Source organism: Vigna unguiculata, chromosome 7, assembly GCF_037176805.1.
Source record: "Vigna unguiculata cultivar grain cowpea cultivar isolate G323 ecotype 2 chromosome 7, ASM3717680v1, whole genome shotgun sequence".
Lineage (NCBI taxonomy): Eukaryota > Viridiplantae > Streptophyta > Magnoliopsida > Fabales > Fabaceae > Vigna > Vigna unguiculata.
This window is the reverse complement of record NC_140798.1, coordinates 26,411,541-26,428,281: the sequence shown is the minus strand read 5'-3', so window position 1 is coordinate 26,428,281 and position 16,741 is coordinate 26,411,541. Positions and strand designations below refer to the sequence as shown.

The 16,741-nt window shown below is 34.1% G+C and overlaps 1 protein-coding gene across 1 annotated transcript; it reads right to left on the bottom strand.

Moving 5' to 3' along the window:
- Window positions 1–322: 322 nt before the first annotated feature.
- On the bottom strand, window positions 323–2,640 carry LOC146884721 (beta-galactosidase 8-like). Its single transcript, XM_085675993.1, has 7 exons — window positions 2,465–2,640; window positions 2,284–2,378; window positions 2,078–2,187; window positions 1,806–1,919; window positions 1,540–1,641; window positions 543–610; window positions 323–341 (listed from the first exon to the last, which is right to left on the bottom strand). The coding sequence occupies exons 1-7, from the start codon at window positions 2,638–2,640 to the stop codon at window positions 323–325; spliced, it is 684 nt and encodes a 227-aa protein (XP_085532119.1).
- Between the last annotated feature and the right edge of the window lie 14,101 nt (window positions 2,641–16,741).

Genomic DNA, 16,741 nt, shown 5'->3' with positions numbered 1-16,741 from the left:
ATAGGTTAATTTTTGAAATCTGCATAATTTTCATTAGTTTTTTTTTTTTATTCTAGTCTCTTTTTGTTGTTTAAAACTTGTAGGAATTAGTTTAGTTGGTTTTTAATGGCTACTTTTAGGATTAGCAAATTTCATGTCCTGTTTTAGTAGTTTTAGCTTGTTTTCTAGGTTTACATAGTGATATAACATTTCTAGGTTTAAAACATGACCTTGCATTTTGTATAGCTAGTCCAAATGGAAAGAGAGAAGCATGCTCACTTTTCTGTTTCTTGCACTTCTCTTCTTCGTTGGAACAACATAGATCATTCCCTATTTCCATGAATCACACTCCATTGCACAATCTGCACACACATATTTTAGCATATCACATTTAGGTTTCAGCAGGAATGAGATCATGGCAAGCGTCACAATATATTATGTGAACCAAAAAGAAAGCCAAGAACCTTAGGGGTTATGCAATGCTCAATCATTGAGTTTCTCTTAAAAAATGTTTAACTATGTCATATACCGATAAGCCAAATGAAATTGTGTGTGGCACTTACCTCTTATCATAGCTTTTAGAAGGAAATATAGTATAATCTACTCTTTTAGGATCCATATTTTTCAATGTCTGTAAATGATTTCATTGTTAATCAATAACAAATAGTTATGAACAATAAATTTGTTCATTTTTAAAACCGCAGTGCTTGAAAAGCATAGGTGTTGGTAGCACCTATTATATTCCAAAAAACCATGTTTTCTTTTTCTTTCCATCATTTGTCTCCCTTCTCGAAAGCCAAAAAGAATTGACTGATTCTAAACACAGCAGATGCTGATGGAGAACTAATAATATACTTCAAAATATGTAGACATTTATCCATTTCAATATTGATTTTGCAAAACATTTTAACATTGTCTTTCCCTTCACCTTGTTTTCATTCAAACTTCATCCATCATCATGTTACCAATGCAGGAAACATTATACCTGGAAAGCATAGAGGAAAGGGAAAGTGGAGCCACGCCTCCAATAATACAGACAATGAGAGCAACATCAGTATTTTGGGTGAAAAAAATAGATAAATTGTGAAGAGATTGAAAAAAATGAGAAAATTGTCGTTTCTGATTTACTCCACCACCAATTGTTCGATTGTCAATAATCTGTGTAGGAAAATGATGTTGTAAGATGATAGAAACAAAATATAGAAATATATAAGTCAAACTACAAACTGAACCTAGTAATATTAAAAACCATCTATTCCATACAATGATGTTTAACACATACCATCATGTTTCTTCTTCAAACTCCTAGCAAAATAGCAAGCATACAATCACAAAAGAAACTCCAATTGCCCCTCCTAATATTATAGCCATTATCTTCCCTACATTGTGAAGATATCAGATGCAAACATGGTTGAGTAAACAGGGCATTGGACTGTCCATAAACCAAGGAAATCAAATAGGTGCAATAATACTCTATCAGCTTATGCAGTTATAGCAGTGAGAGCATAATTTAGGAAAACTCGAAAATTTCAATGGATGCTATATTCATATAAGGATTACCTTGTACCAAGTCAAGGGTTGATTTATAGGTAAATCAGATTGTGAATTGCATTGTCCAGAACTTCCACTTGATGGACCTAAATCTTCATATTTAAGGCCAACCTGAATTTACAAAAATAAAGATGGTGTATTTTGTCTATGCATGACTTCATTAAAGAAAGGAAAATTGAAGTCCAATTTACTAGTTCAGTTGTATCTGTTCAGTTAATTGAACAAAACACAACATGGAAAAGAAAATAACTGGCTAGAGTTAATCTGAGACTAACTTGATATGTCCACTGTTGGAAGGAGAGATCAACTGTGCTTCCATTCTTCAAACCTTTTAATATCACTGGACCAGTGATCCCACCACCCCATGTGTCAAAAAAAGCTCTATAGTTCTGAAGCACGAAAGGTTTGCATTATTTGATGTAATAAGAGAACATGTTTGATGATAAAGTGAAAGGATATGAGGAGGGATTAACAAGCCAATGCATATATAAACCAATATTGCCTCAGCCTTCTATTCTTATATACAACATAAGAAGTAAAGCCAAACATGAAGTCCCATTGTTAAGCTCAGGAGATCAATTATGTTCTTTCCAGTCACTAGTTTGATGGGGATGTCTACTACAACCTTAACTTTGTTATTGTTGCCAGTTCCACTCCCTGAAAAAGTTGTCCATAATGTCACATATAATATTTTGCGATGTAGTGAAATAAAAACATTGTCATCAGATGTCGTTGCTTTTAATTTTATTTTACCAACAAGCTTTCCATTTATGAAAGCATGTAGAGCATGACCAAGGGACTCAATGTGAAGGAAAGTTTGAGAACCTGCATCATCTTCAATACCAATACTGCAGAAAAATATTGAAGTGTTACGTGTTCTAGTGAAAGGCAAGTCTGAAGAAAGACTCCTTAGCCTTAAAGGCATATTGTATACCTTAACGAGTACCACAAATAATCACTTTTATCAGCGGTTGTATTTATTTGCTCCAGTAATCCAAATTTAGAGAATGAATCATCCTTTGAAATGCCAACGGGTTCACTAATCCAACTCCATCCTGAGCCAGAGCCAACTTCTTCCTTTAAGGATTCAGTTGTGAAGCTTGAAATCATAGATGCAGAAATCCTAGAATTCTTTTCAACCAAAATGGTAACAATTATGTAAAATTTGACTACTTGAGAGATAAAAAAAAAAAGAAAACAATATATACACACACGTATACTTTTCAAAAATCAAGATTATCTATACCAAAAATCAAAATTGAACCAAATAATATTGAAAAGAATAGTAACTATATCAAACAACAGAATAAGAGAAAAATATAATAAACAGAAAATTTTCTCCTAAAGTGTGAGGAGTACCTTCTACCATAAATTATACTTAAAGAACTCTTTCATTTTAATCATAACTACACCTAATAATGGTTAAGGTTTGGGTGGAAAAAATATGAAAAATCAATAGAATAACAAGTTACAACCTATAAATCAAAGTTTGATTGGAAAATACTCCTACCGTTTTACTGAGAAGAAGAAAGACCACACTGCTTCAAGAAAAAAGGAGACCGGAAAAGAGATCAAAATTATATTGATAATTGTATGAAATCTAAAAACGAAAATTGTAAGTGAAATTTGAGAGCGAGAATAAAGAAGCAAACTAAGAAGACGAGAACAACCCTAAAAATTAAAAACTAGAGAGAACAAAGATCAGAAGAAAAGAAGAACAAAAAATGCCAAAAGAGGAAAACATGAAAAAAATTACAAACCACTAAATTGTTGTGCAATAAGTACTCTACGACCAATTTCAATTTTGGTTTGATAAGAAAACATTGTTTGCAACATTGAGCGATAAGAAATCGCATTCCCTCGTCGAAATTCCCAAACCTATTTGAAAGACATTCCAGAAGCAAAGTCACTCGAGTAACCTCACACCTAATAATTAAAATAAAAAAAAATTAACTAATGTAAAATTTGCGACGGGTAAAATAATTGACAGAAACATTCTTATTTTTTAGCGGTTTAATATAAATGCTAAAATTACATCGCTAATAAAAAATAAAGTTTTGTAGTGGTCGCTCTCCTACTTCTCAGCCAGGCCGTTCTCAACGCCGCCACTCGATGCCTATGCCGCGTGAAAGGGCTTACAAAAGTCTATTCAAAATAATTCAAAATATGGATTACAAGCGAGATCAATAGAAATAAGTATCCTATATGAGGAGCCAACACCTGAAAACGAAAATGAAATGGAAACAAAGCATTAATTGAATGAGATGATGATAAACCCTAAGAAAAAAAGAATAGTGTGGCACAAGAAAAATACGAAAGTTGATAGAGGAGATGAGAGAATAGTGAACCACTGTGCCTATAAGAGAGTGAACCACTGATATCAAAATTCAAACCTATGTGTTAGGAGCGAAAGACTGAGAAAAATGATGTTGCCATGAGCAAAGGAGAAAGCAAAATGCGTAAGATTGTTGTTAGGAAGTGCGAAAAGTACTGTGTCGTGGTCGTGTGAAGTAGTTGAAGAAGAAAGATGGACAACGTTTGAAATGTCTTATAATTTGAAAAATGGATCTTTAGTTTGCTGCAAATTAATTTTATTTATTATAAAATTACTTTCATATTTTTTAAAATAAAAATTATCATAAAAATAAAACTCTTTTTCTTTAATTTGATAACAATACTTAATTTAATTATTAAAAAATAAATCATAACAAGTATAATTAATTTACGATAATTTTATATAAAAAAATTTCCGTGAAATAATTGTGGAAGGTTTTTCCTAAAAGAAAATAATCTACATGTATTTTTTTAATAAATAATTTTTAAGGAACATTACATATATTTTCGTAGAAATAAATTGGCAGAAAATATTATAAGTAATAATTGTATATATTTTATGGAGTTTGAACTTGGAGTTTGAAAGAAACCTAGACTATTTTCTAGAGGTTTAAAACTAAATCTTTGTAATTTAGCAAAGATTTCAAAAACCTATACTACTTTTTAGAGGTTTAACACTAAACCTTTGTAATTTAAGGGAGGTTTTAAAAACCTATACTATTTTTTAGAGGTTTAAAGTTAAACCTTTGTAATTTAATGGAGGTTTTGAAAACCTACACTATTTTATAGAGGTTTAACACTAAACCTTTGGAATTTAACGAAGATTTTAAAAACCTCAGTTAAGTTAATCCATTGCTAAAGTTATATTAACATTCGCTAAATAACCCCCGTTAAATGCAATTTTTTTTGTAGTGCATGTCATCTGTGGATATCTCAGTGTGAATTGGTTTGGACCCGAGTGGGGTTACCTGCAGAAGAGATTTTGATGGTCAAGTCAGCAAAATCTCTTAGAAAGTCAAATCTCGTAATTAAGAGAGTAATGAATGTGTACCTTTAATTCATGGGGTCCATGCATATTTATAAATTATTAATTATGTTTGGCCACGTCATGGGCTAGGCCCCTATTTGGGCTGTAGGTGGGCTTAGGCCTTAGCCCAGGTCCCTTAGTTCGATCATCGTGGGCCCTATGGGTCTTTCCAGTAATGTTCTGAATTTATCAAGTTCTTGCTTAGTTTCCTAAAGTTACCGGCCTAGACCGGTTACTCTTTAGCGGCTTAGGCCGGTTGTTCTTTTAGCGGCTTAGGTCAGTTACTTTTATTTGCTTAGCATATATATGGTGATTGTTATTATTTGCGTCCTTGGTGGTTACATAGACGGGTTTTATGGTTATTATTTGGCTAGGTCGGCTAGGTGTGGTACATCATTCCCCCAACCTTTGCCGGTATAGCTATGACGATAAAGGATGATAAGTGTTGGTATGTTTGGCTAGGCCGGCTAGGTGTGGTACACCAGTCCCCTAGCTTTTAAATGTGATGAACAGTGTTAAGGCTAAAAATGTGAAGAGGTTTGTGGCAGGTGAAGGGGTGTTAGAAGTCTAATTCAAAGGGGTTTTGTGCCGTCATATTTTATGCTCATGACCTTTGGTGTGCCTTGTGACGATTGGTATGGGTTGTGACTTTTGGCGGGAAGAAGTTGTGGCATTTCGAATTCATGCTTATAAATGAAGGTGTTGTTGAAAGTGTGCTCATGTTGCTTCATTTGTAAAAAATCTGAGATCAATTACTTTGTGTGCGTTAGATCTGTCTGATATCTTCCTTATCTCCACCGTCATCCTAAAAAGAATAAGGTATGTCTAGTAGTAGTGATAGGGTTTCCTTGTCGAGTTCGAGTAGTGAGAGGTCTGGGGGAGCGGGAGTAGTCAATCAGATAGTAGTGATATGGAGGAATCAGGAAATGTGAGGAGGATCCCCATGGAGAGGATAGTTGAAGTTAGGGAGGATCCACCTGAGGAGTTGGCAGAAAGTAGCTGGCTGGCGAAGACGGGATACGAGTGGGTTGCAGCGGACATGCGAACACAACAGTCGATATTTTGGTGGTCGCGATTGCTGAAGTCGTGGCTAAACTGTACTCCAATCTTTGAGAAAGGTTCTCGAAGGGACATAGTGGTGCCAGAGAGGGTAACTACTGTAGAATGTGTCTGCCATGGCCGAGAAGGAGTTGCTAAGGATTTTTTTTACATGTACATGTGTCATTTCTCACAACTACACATCTGGTTGCCGTTTGATGAATTTACTATGGGAGTGTTACGGCTGTTGAATGTTGCTCCCACTCAATTACATCCAAACAGCTGGGCGTACTTGCAGGCGTTTCGGCTGTTGTGTATGGCTTTGTATTTGCAACCTTCTCCGCAGGCATTCCTCTACTTTTTTGTTACGAGACCGAGAAGTCCAATGATGTGGTTGTCGCTTGTAAGCCGGCTTGGTTTTAACAGATTGGATGCTTTTACCCAATCTTTTAAACACTTTAAAGATGGGTTCTTTAAAGTGGTGATAAAGCAAGTTGGTCGTTCCCATTTTTACACTGCTGACAGTAATACTAAGTTCCCCTTTTTCTGGATCGGCAACCCTTGGAGGTATAAGGTGATGGCGAGAGAGGAGTTGTCGGTGGCCGACAAGGAGGTGGTGGATGCAGTGATGCTCTTTAGCGATAAGATGTCCACTAAAGGCTTAGTTAGGGTTTATAATTCAGTTCATCCGATTATAGATATTGAAGGTATCTTTTTGTAATTTTGAGTGTTACTTTATGTTTGAGCGTTCTAATGTATGTATGTTGTGGGTTGCAGGTCACATGGCACAGATGGGAAAGAAGAATTTGACACTCTTCCAAGCGTTGCGGAAGAAGAAGGCGGCTAAAGCTAGAGCCGCTGGAGCACTGAGGTTCCTAACATGCAAGAGTCGCTAGTAAACGTGCATGTGCATGCGACTAATTGGTTTGTGAATGTAGGTATTTAATTGTTTAGTTATGATTAAAGTTAAATAAAAATATTGTTACAAGTGGTGGGTAAGTTGCGATTAGTGCTTATTATAAAAATATAGTCATAGTTTTGTGTTCTTAATAAAATAGTACATGTAAAAGTTATAACCCTTTGGATTTTTTTCTTTAGTCATTATGTTTTGTTTCGGTTACTATTATTGTGTATTTATAGTTGTGAACTAAGGTTGAGGAAAGTATGGCATAAGGCATGGGTGCGTTTTTATTTTATCTTTATACGCAACATGTTTTTTTTTATGTGGCAAGGCATCGTAATTGACAATTGTAACTCGTTTAGTAGTTGGCGCGTACAACGTCTTACAGATTGATATATTAGGTATTTTGTAATTGAATGGAATATCAAATAAATATTTTGAGATTAGGGCTCTCTGGAAGTTGATCCTGTGGATAAAAAAATATGGGACTCTAGGAGTTGATCTTGAGGATAAAAGAATGAGGGATTCTGGGAGCTGGCCCTAAGAATAAAAAAGGACGGGGCTCTGGGAGCTAATCCTGAGAATAAAGAATGAAGGGGCTTTGGGAGTTGACCTTGAGAATAAAAAGTGAGGGACTCTGAGAGTTGATCCTGAGAATAAAAAGTGAGTTGGATGCATAGCACAAGAGCTTGGGTTGCATTGGGAAGAAGAATTTTATTTCGAATGTATTTGGAACAATTTTAATCACAAAATGGTTTTATCTTTTTTATGAAATAGATCTTGAAGTGTGGAACAATTATTTGATGAAATAAATGAAAAGTTTATCTTTAGTATATGTTTTTATGGTGCGAAATAAATGTTTCTTTTAAATTGCAAAATAAAAAAAATTCCAACTGTTTATTAACATCTTGACAGTGTGTTACATGATTGATTTTGGAACTACAATCCATGTTTGTAATACCATATAAGGTATGCAAAACCTAAGGAACCAGTTGACAACAAGTTTCTCATCAAGGTAGTAAAGCAACATTAAGAAAACCTACAAAGATCAAAGGATCAATCAATAATTTCTAATGATTATGAAGTGCATTTACAATAATTAGATTACAACATTGGAGTCAAAAATGATCTTGAATGGGAACAAATGAAGAATGTTTCATATGCTTCAACTGTTGGAAATCTAATGTATGCTCAGGTTTTCCCCTGACCTAACATTTCACAGTTGGAGTTTTGGGAAGATATCAGAGTAATTCAGGTGTTCACCACTAGAAAGTTTCAAAGAAGGTAATCAAATATCTTCAAGGATTAAAGAATTTCATGCTCACATACAAACAAACTGATAGTTTGGAGGTGATAGGCTACTTCTATTTAGATTTTGCTAGTTACATTAATACTAGAAAATCAACATCTAGTTATGTTTTTATGCTAACTAGTGGAGCTATATTTTGAAGCAATAAAAAACAGACCTTGACTGCTACTTCTAGTATCAAGTATGAAGGCTACGTTTGTTTCTTATTTTGAGGCTACCTCACATGGTGTATAGTTGAAGAGTTTTATACTAAGGTCTAGAGTAATGGATTCAATTGTTAGGCCATTGAAGTTATATTATAATAACTCTGTTGCGTTATTTATGGCTAAGAATAATAGAAATGGGAATCAAATTAAGCACATTCACATTAAATATCTAGCCATAAGAAAACGTGTTAAGTAGTCATTGAGCATGTTAACACTGAGTTGATGATTGTCAATCCTTTGACTAAAGGCATGCCATTAAAGAATTTTAAGGATCATTTAGCGCAAATGGGAATTGGTTCCATGTTATGACAATCATTATTTTTTTACTTTATAAAACTCTTATTCAGTTTTTCTCATTTTGTTGTGCACATATTTTTTTTTTTTAGAAATTTCATTTAACCCGGAATAAACATTTGGTTTATTGATTATAGTTAAGAGTTTTTGATAAAGGACTTGATATATTGTGATACATGAGATATAATACTCAGTGTTGGAGGACCTGTCACCATAATTCTTGTATTTAGTTTCTTATAAATAATTGATAATGGGATAAATGGAGCAAGTGGGAGAATGTTGGAAATTTCCAAAATATGTGATATGTGGGATAATATGAAATATTCAAATGATTAATTATTTTCATAAATGTGGTTCATTTAATAATTTTTATAATTGTTGCGTAGATTTTGATACTATAATCTCGTATAATTGACAACAATTTATTATGGCAACTACTATGTGATGGACAAAGAACTCTATAAATTTCATAGGTGCTTTGGGTTATCAAATTTGTTCTCTTTTACCGTATACTATACATCAAAATTAAGTTTAGAGAATGAAAATTTTGTTAAAAACAGTTCTGTCTAATACTCTTAACCACAAAGGGATCTGAATTGATTAATGAGTTTTTCACTTACTTAATGTGAATCTTGAAGGAGTCTTTAAGGTTTAAAACTCAATTAATCAATTTTGCAGTTCTGGGTTAATGGACTGTTTAAATCAATCAAGAAAGATTATGAGAGGGAAGAAGGAAGCAAGACACACAATTTATACTGGTTCGATTCAAAAAGAATCTACATCCAGTCTTCTCCTAAGTAACACACTTAGGAGGATTCCACTAAACAGAAAGGTTCCAAGAATTACAAGCACACCTATGTAATTCTAACCCCCAAAACCCAAGAACTTGATTCAACAATCAAGAACTCCCCCTAGGAGCAATGCATCCACACAATTGCACCTAGGTCCACACTTCAAACACTGAAGCTACTGTAATCAAAAATACAGAAAACAAAACAAGAAACGAATACACCTATATTGTGCAGATTTGACTAGATGCTCCTTAATTCAAGCAAGACCCTTCATAGTAGTATCAACTCTCAATCTTCTTGGATCTACACTTGAGTGATCTTCCAGAATATTCAGAAACTCTGTGACTCTCAGACGGCTCTGTCTCAGATGAAAACTGCGTGATCTTTCTAATTTCTCCCCCGCCAAAACAGATTCCAAAAACAGCTTTTATACAAAGGTTTTTGCTGTCACTAATTTGATTAGCAAATTACCTAATCGATTATCGTGAGTACATTTTCACTCACTTTGTGCCAGACTTCACAGCTAATCCATTAGTTCAGAAACTAATCATGTGCAGGATTACACAGCAGGCCTGAAATACAATTGATAAAGAGAAGCTAATTGCCTAATGCATATCCTAACTGGACCAAGCTATATTTTATCCTAGATCAGTAGACATCATCAAAATTGTTCTTCATTTATGGATGAAAGGCTCCCCCTTCCAACAATCTCCCCCTTTTTGATGATGTCCAAAACATGGACTGTGATAAGCCTACCTGCAGCACATTAAGCAAACAACAACAGCAGTACCAACATAGGTATAAACCAGACAACAGAAAACAGCATAGGCATTTAACAAATATCATTTTAATTCCATACTCCCCCTACCAATATAAACTATCAATATACCAAATCTCCCCCTTTTTGGACATTAGCAAAAAAAAATCAAACAGATTTAGGATGCAATACAGAACAACAGGAAAATTGTATCTAAACAGCACAGCAATGTAAGAGATGCAGCAGGAGATAATGCATAACAACCAGGATAACAACCAGAATGCATAACAATTTCGCATAATGGATTAGCGGACTCCTTTTGAGAAATTAAGTAGCAACTATGTGATGCAGAACTTAACACAGACTAGGCTTCAGATAGAACACGATAAAGGATTAAGGCCAAGGTTAGGCAAGCAGCTACACAGTTTGAACACAATAGGCATACAATGTATGACAATACTAACAACGCAGCAGGTGAAATCAGTAGCGCAGGTTAACATCAGAGTGCAGACAGCCATAAATCAAATCAGCAATTAAGTATTGCAATATCAGTTTAAATCAGTTGCAATATCACAATAGAAGAGGAACTTTTCACCTTGGCAATGCCTAAAATTTGACCTTTGTTATTAACACCTCTTGTAACATGACCAATAATTGGCTTTGTAAGATATCTTGCAAAACTTCTTCACATCTCCTTTCATGTGTCTTGAGCATCCATTATATAAAAGCTACATTGTTTTCCTTGCATCAAGACACACCTGAAACAAAGATTAAAGAGAAGATGCAGGTACCCAATTGAACTTGGGTCCTTTCATGTTAGTGGTTTGAGGTGTTCCTTTAGGTACCCATTTGTACTCTCCTTTAGGAACCCCACAATTTTTAAAGTAGCAGGAATTAGAAAAATGGCCAGGTTCAGAACAGTAAGTGCAGATAATAGAGGATGGTTTACTGATGTTGAGGAAATTTCTACACGATAATCGATTAGAGTTGCCACTGTAACCAATTCCCTCTTTATTCAGCACACTCCTTTGAGATCCTAGTACAGCATCTAGGTTGGATCTTCCTAGGGTAAATTTTGAGAGAGTTTTCATCAAATACTCTATCTTTTCTAGCTGTCCTGGGCAGTGCTCACATCTGGACCTATGATGCTTTTCAGATTTTTCTAATTTCTCCAAGCAAGTTATTAGATTCTCATTTTCCTCTTCTAACTGTTTTATCCTACCCTCAAGCCATTTAATCTCTCCTTTACGCTTGCTATTTGACTTTTGCAGTTTTGTAGCTTCCTTATGCAGTTCATTAAATGCATCAAGCAATTCATAGTAATTATTTTCCTCATGTTCAGATGTGAAACTACTCACACTACTTTTGGATGATTCTGCTTTAGCCATCAGACACAGATTATTTTCCTCTTCAGTGCTGTCATTAGATTCACTGGATGTGCTAGAATCATTTTCTTCCCAAGCAATGTAGGCTTTCTTTTTCTTCAGGTGCTTCTCTGCCTCATTTTTCTCTTCCAGTTTCTGCTTCATCTTCAGCACTGGACAATCAGCTTTGATGTGTCCTGTCTTACCACATTCATAGCAGGTTTGAGTTCCAGATCTGGACTGCTTCTTGTTTCCTGCATGACTGTTATTAGTTTTATTCTTATACTTCAGAAATTTTGAGAACTTTTTCACCATTAGTCTCAAGGCTTCACTGTCAGAGTTGTGGTCATTGGAGTCATCTGCAGAATCTGCCTTTTTCTGTTTTACTGCAGATTTCACTGCACTATTCAAGGCTATAGTGTGCCTCTTTTCTCCATCCTCTTCTTCCTTGAGTCTTCCAAGCTCTAATTCATGTTCCCTCAATTTTCCAAAGAGAGTGGCTATGCTCATGCTAGTGAGGTCTCTAGATTCAGAAATTGCTGTCACTTTGGGCTGCCATGTCCTATTTAAGCTCTTCAAGATTTTGATATTGAGTTCCTCTTTGTCAAAGGTCTTGCCAAGAGCTAGGAGGTGATTTACTATATGTGTAAATCTTTTCTGCACATCACAGATGCTTTCTCCAGTCTTCATTCTGAACATCTCATACTCTTGAATGAGAGTATTCTTTCTTGCCCTTTTTACTTCATTTGTGCCCTCATGGGTTACTTCCAAGACATCCCACATTTCTTTGGCTGATTCACACACGGATACCCTGTAAAATTCATCCAAGGTTAGTGCAGAAGATATAATATTTTTGGCTCTAACATCATAATGTGCCCTCTTATTCTCATCAGGGTTCCATTGTGAGAATTCTTTAGGAAAAGTCTCTCCATCCACTATTTTAATTGGTTTAAAAGGTCCATTCACCACTGCATCCCATACCTCTTTGTCTACTGATTCAAGAAAGATTTTCATTCGAATTTTCCAGAAGGGATAGTTTTCCCCAGCAAACAGAGGGGGCCTGTTAATGGATGCCCCTTCAGCAAAGGTTTGAGATGTATTAGACATAACAGGATCTTTCTAATCGATTATCGTGCGATTAGCCAGCTCTGATACCAATTGTTAAAAACAATTATGTCTAATACTCTTAACCACAAAGGGATCTGAATTGATTAATGAGTTTTTCACTTACTTAATGTGAATCTTGAATGAGTCTTTAAGGTTTAAAACTCAATTAATCAATTTTGCAGTTCTGGGTTAATGGACTGTTTAAATCAATCAAGAAAGATTATGAGAGGGAAGAAGGAAGCAAGACACACAATTTATACTGGTTCGATTCAAAAAGAATCTACATCCAGTCTTCTCCTAAGTAACACACTTAGGAGGATTCCACTAAACAGAAAGGTTCCAAGAATTACAAGCACACCTATGTAATTCTAACCCCCAAAACCCAAGAACTTGATTCAACAATCAAGAACTCCCCCTAGGAGCAATGCATCCACACAATTGCACCTAGGTCCACACTTCAAACACTGAAGCTACTGTAATCAAAAATACAGAAAACAAAACAAGAAACGAATACACCTATACTGTGCAGATTTGACTAGATGCTCCTTGATTCAAGCAAGACCCTTCATAGTAGTATCAACTCTCAATCTTCTTGGATCTACACTTGAGTGATCTTCCAGAATATTCAGAAACTCTGTGACTCTCAGACGGCTCTGTCTCAGATGAAAACTGCGTGATCTTTCTAATTTCTCCCCCGCCAAAACGGATTCCAAAAACAGCTTTTATACAAAGGTTTTTGCTGTCACTAATTTGATTAGCAAATTACCTAATCGATTATCGTGAGTACATTTTCACTCACTTTGTGCCAGACTTCACAGCTAATCCATTAGTTCAGAAACTAATCATGTGCAGGATTACACAGCAGGCCTAAAATACAATTGATAAAGAGAAGCTAATTGCCTAATGCATATCCTAACTGGACCAAGCTATATTTTATCCTAGATCAGTAGACATCATCAAAATTGTTCTTCATTTATGGATGAAAGGCTCCCCCTTCCAACAAATTTGAAACGAAAAAACACATTAAAAATTTTCATTATAGTGACAATAATGGGAGTTTAGTCCTTAATCATTCATCTGCATTAGTTTTACAGTAGGCCCTACTATAAGAACAGAGAAAGGGTAAGTGAGATATCAACGACCAAAAAATAATAATTTTCTTTTCTCATATAAAGAGTGTTCTAGATGGAAATGACTAGAAGTGTCTACTAGCTCTAACAAGGAACTTATCTGACTCAAGGTCTCAAAAAAAAATGCATTTCTATTACAACTTAATATAAACCAAGATTATTTTATTTCAATACAATTCAATACATATTTTATTTTTATTTTTATATTATACGACCATAATAACAACGTTACAAATAAAACTTAATATTAGTTGTAATTATAATATTAATAACAACAATAATAAAAAAATAAAATGAATAATAATAATAAATATAATAATATTAAAAATAAATAAAATGATAATAATAATAAATTATATTTTGTAATTTTAAATAGTAACTTTACATAATTTCTTCTTTTTATATTTAAATTTATATCACATTTATCCTCAAGGATAAAATGGTATTCATAAAATTTTATCTATTAATGTTTTTTTAATCTATCATACTTATCACATCATACACAAACTTTCATCTCAAATATATTTAAATCACATCATTTTCTCCCTAATCCAACCAACCACACATTCACCTACTTTCCTCTCAAATTCACTCCCCCAAATTCATCTTCAAATCCAAACACTTTGAGATGATGAATTTAGGGGAGAGTGAGTGGATGAATTTGAATGAATTTTGAGGTAAAGTTTGTGTTGTTTCTTTTAAGGGATTTGGAAGTGAAAGTGAGAGGATTTGGGGGTGAAGTTTGTGAAGGTTTGTGAGCGATTTGATTGATATGATAAATAATTTTTTTTATAGATTAAAATATAGATTACTATTTTACCCTTATAGTAAAATTAATTTATTATTTATTTATCTATTTATTTACTATTATTATTATTATTTATTATATATATATATATATATATATATATATATATATATATATATATATATATATATATATATTATTTAGGTTTTATGAAAAAATGATGAGAGATGAGATTGAAGAGGTTATTGTCCTAGTTCTGGTAAGTTTTGTTGTGACAAATTGAATATCGCAAAAGATATAGGGCATTAGTTTTGTATCCTTGCACATCTCATTGGCTTTTATCCTTGAGAAGGGAAGTTGATCTGCAAATCACGAAGGCATATCTAGAGGTTCTCCCACAACTAAAGTTATTGCACTTGCTCAGCAAGTCTTGGCAATTCTACATGCCATGAAGAACCTCGAAAAATTTAAGAAGTTTTTGTCGTATCCTGGGAGAATAAGTCTTTAAGGATAGTGATGTTAGTTTTGAAATTGTGAGTTTAGCTAAGAAGGGGGGGTTGAATTGGCTTTATAAAACTTTTTCGAAAGCTTAAACTCTTTTTCAATTGAATCTAATGGACTGGAAAGTTTGGATGTAAATGCAACAGACCAGTACACTTTTAGTCGATTAAAATATAAAACTCATATTCCCACCTCTGCTCGCGAAAACACAGCTTATATAGTCTGGTTTAAGTGAAAACAGTCGATTGAATTTTCCATACAGTCAGTTGATTTCACCTGAATTAAGTGAAATCAGTCGATTGAAAAATAATTCAACTGACTGAATGCATTCATACCAGAAACTATATACAGTAAGCCTTTTAACTTGTTAAAACCCATTTTAACAGATTAAAAGAGACACACTAAGGCACACAAGACATCTAACCTATGTCATATAGCCTATCAACAATGTATAACACTAACACATTACATTTAACATGTTATATACAGATTTAACACACTAAAACTTAATCTTCAAGAGGATCTTCATCAATCTTCATCAAACACTTAAGATCTTCATGCACATGGCTTTATCAATTCTTTGCTTCAAGCTTGCTTGTGCCTACAAGTGAGTATACACGTCTCAGGAAACCCTTTTTTGTTCATGATTTTAGTCAATTTTACAAAAAATATTAAAGACTTATGGCTAACATCAACAACAATCCAAATCCAGAGAATCAAAACATTGTTTTTGGAACTCAGACTATCTTTGCGAAACCATTTTGGGATGTGTCAAAAATCAAGGTATACTTTGGAAATAACTTCTGGTGTTGGCAGTAATGTGTGTCTAGCTTTCTAGACATGTATGGAGTTACTTTCGCTCTCACTTCTTTAAAATCCGACTCAACTACCCCTACAAAACAAGTTGAGGATTGAATTCATGCGAACAAGGTATTCTGACAAACCTGACTTAGTGCCTTGTACAATAACTTGTTCGATGTATATTCATATAAGGAAGTGAAAGACATTTAGGACTCGTTGATTGTCAAATATACTACTAAAGACACCGTGTGACAAAGATTTGTCATAACGAAAGATATACTGTAGTGGCAAAGTTTTCAGTTAGTTAAAGGGTTGGGATCGATAAGTTGGTCAAGCATAGGTGTTTATTGTAAGAGAAAAGGAGGAGAGCATAATTTTCTTTCTACCTGATGAGTGAATTTTCGAGGACGAAAATTTTTCTTGTTGGGGAGAATGTAAAATCCTAGAAAATCGTGTTTTAGAAGTGATAGTGTTTGAAAATAGTTAGACTCAATTATTTTAATATTAAAAGGTTTTAGTATAAATAGTATTGTTATAAACGAGTTTCATTATTTTAAAACACATTATCTCTCGGGAAACTAACTTTATAGACTTATCTCTAAGATTTCTTCTTCTATGTTCATTTGTTTAAAGAACGGAGATCGTTAGGATGACTGATGAGTCATTATTTTCTTCCATTCCACTGGCCTTTGTGTACCCATTAGACAGTTTATTAGTGCTTAATTGTTCATTTTTAGAGTGTTTTTCATCTGTTGGGCTTTATTGGGCCACTATTCCGAATTTGGAATAATTTCACATTATTTGGCTTAATTTTTGTTTTTAATTATTTTTAGGTATTTAGGTGAAGAAATTTTGGAGCTTGGACATCAGTATTTAGTTGAAGAGAGTCGCCACATCATTTCC

Bases quoted from the DNA above. Each gene is read 5' to 3' on its own strand.
- LOC146884721 (XM_085675993.1), bottom strand. From the start codon at position 2,640: ATGATTTCAAGCTTCACAACTGAATCCTTAAAGGAAGAAGTTGGCTCT. The intron at 2,379-2,464 runs GTATACAATATG...ATTTTTCTGCAG, and splicing joins TATTTGTGGTACTCGTTAAG to TATTGGTATTGAAGATGATG. The intron at 1,642-1,805 runs GTTAGTCTCAGA...TTGTAAATTCAG, and splicing joins TCCAACAGTGGACATATCAA to GTTGGCCTTAAATATGAAGA.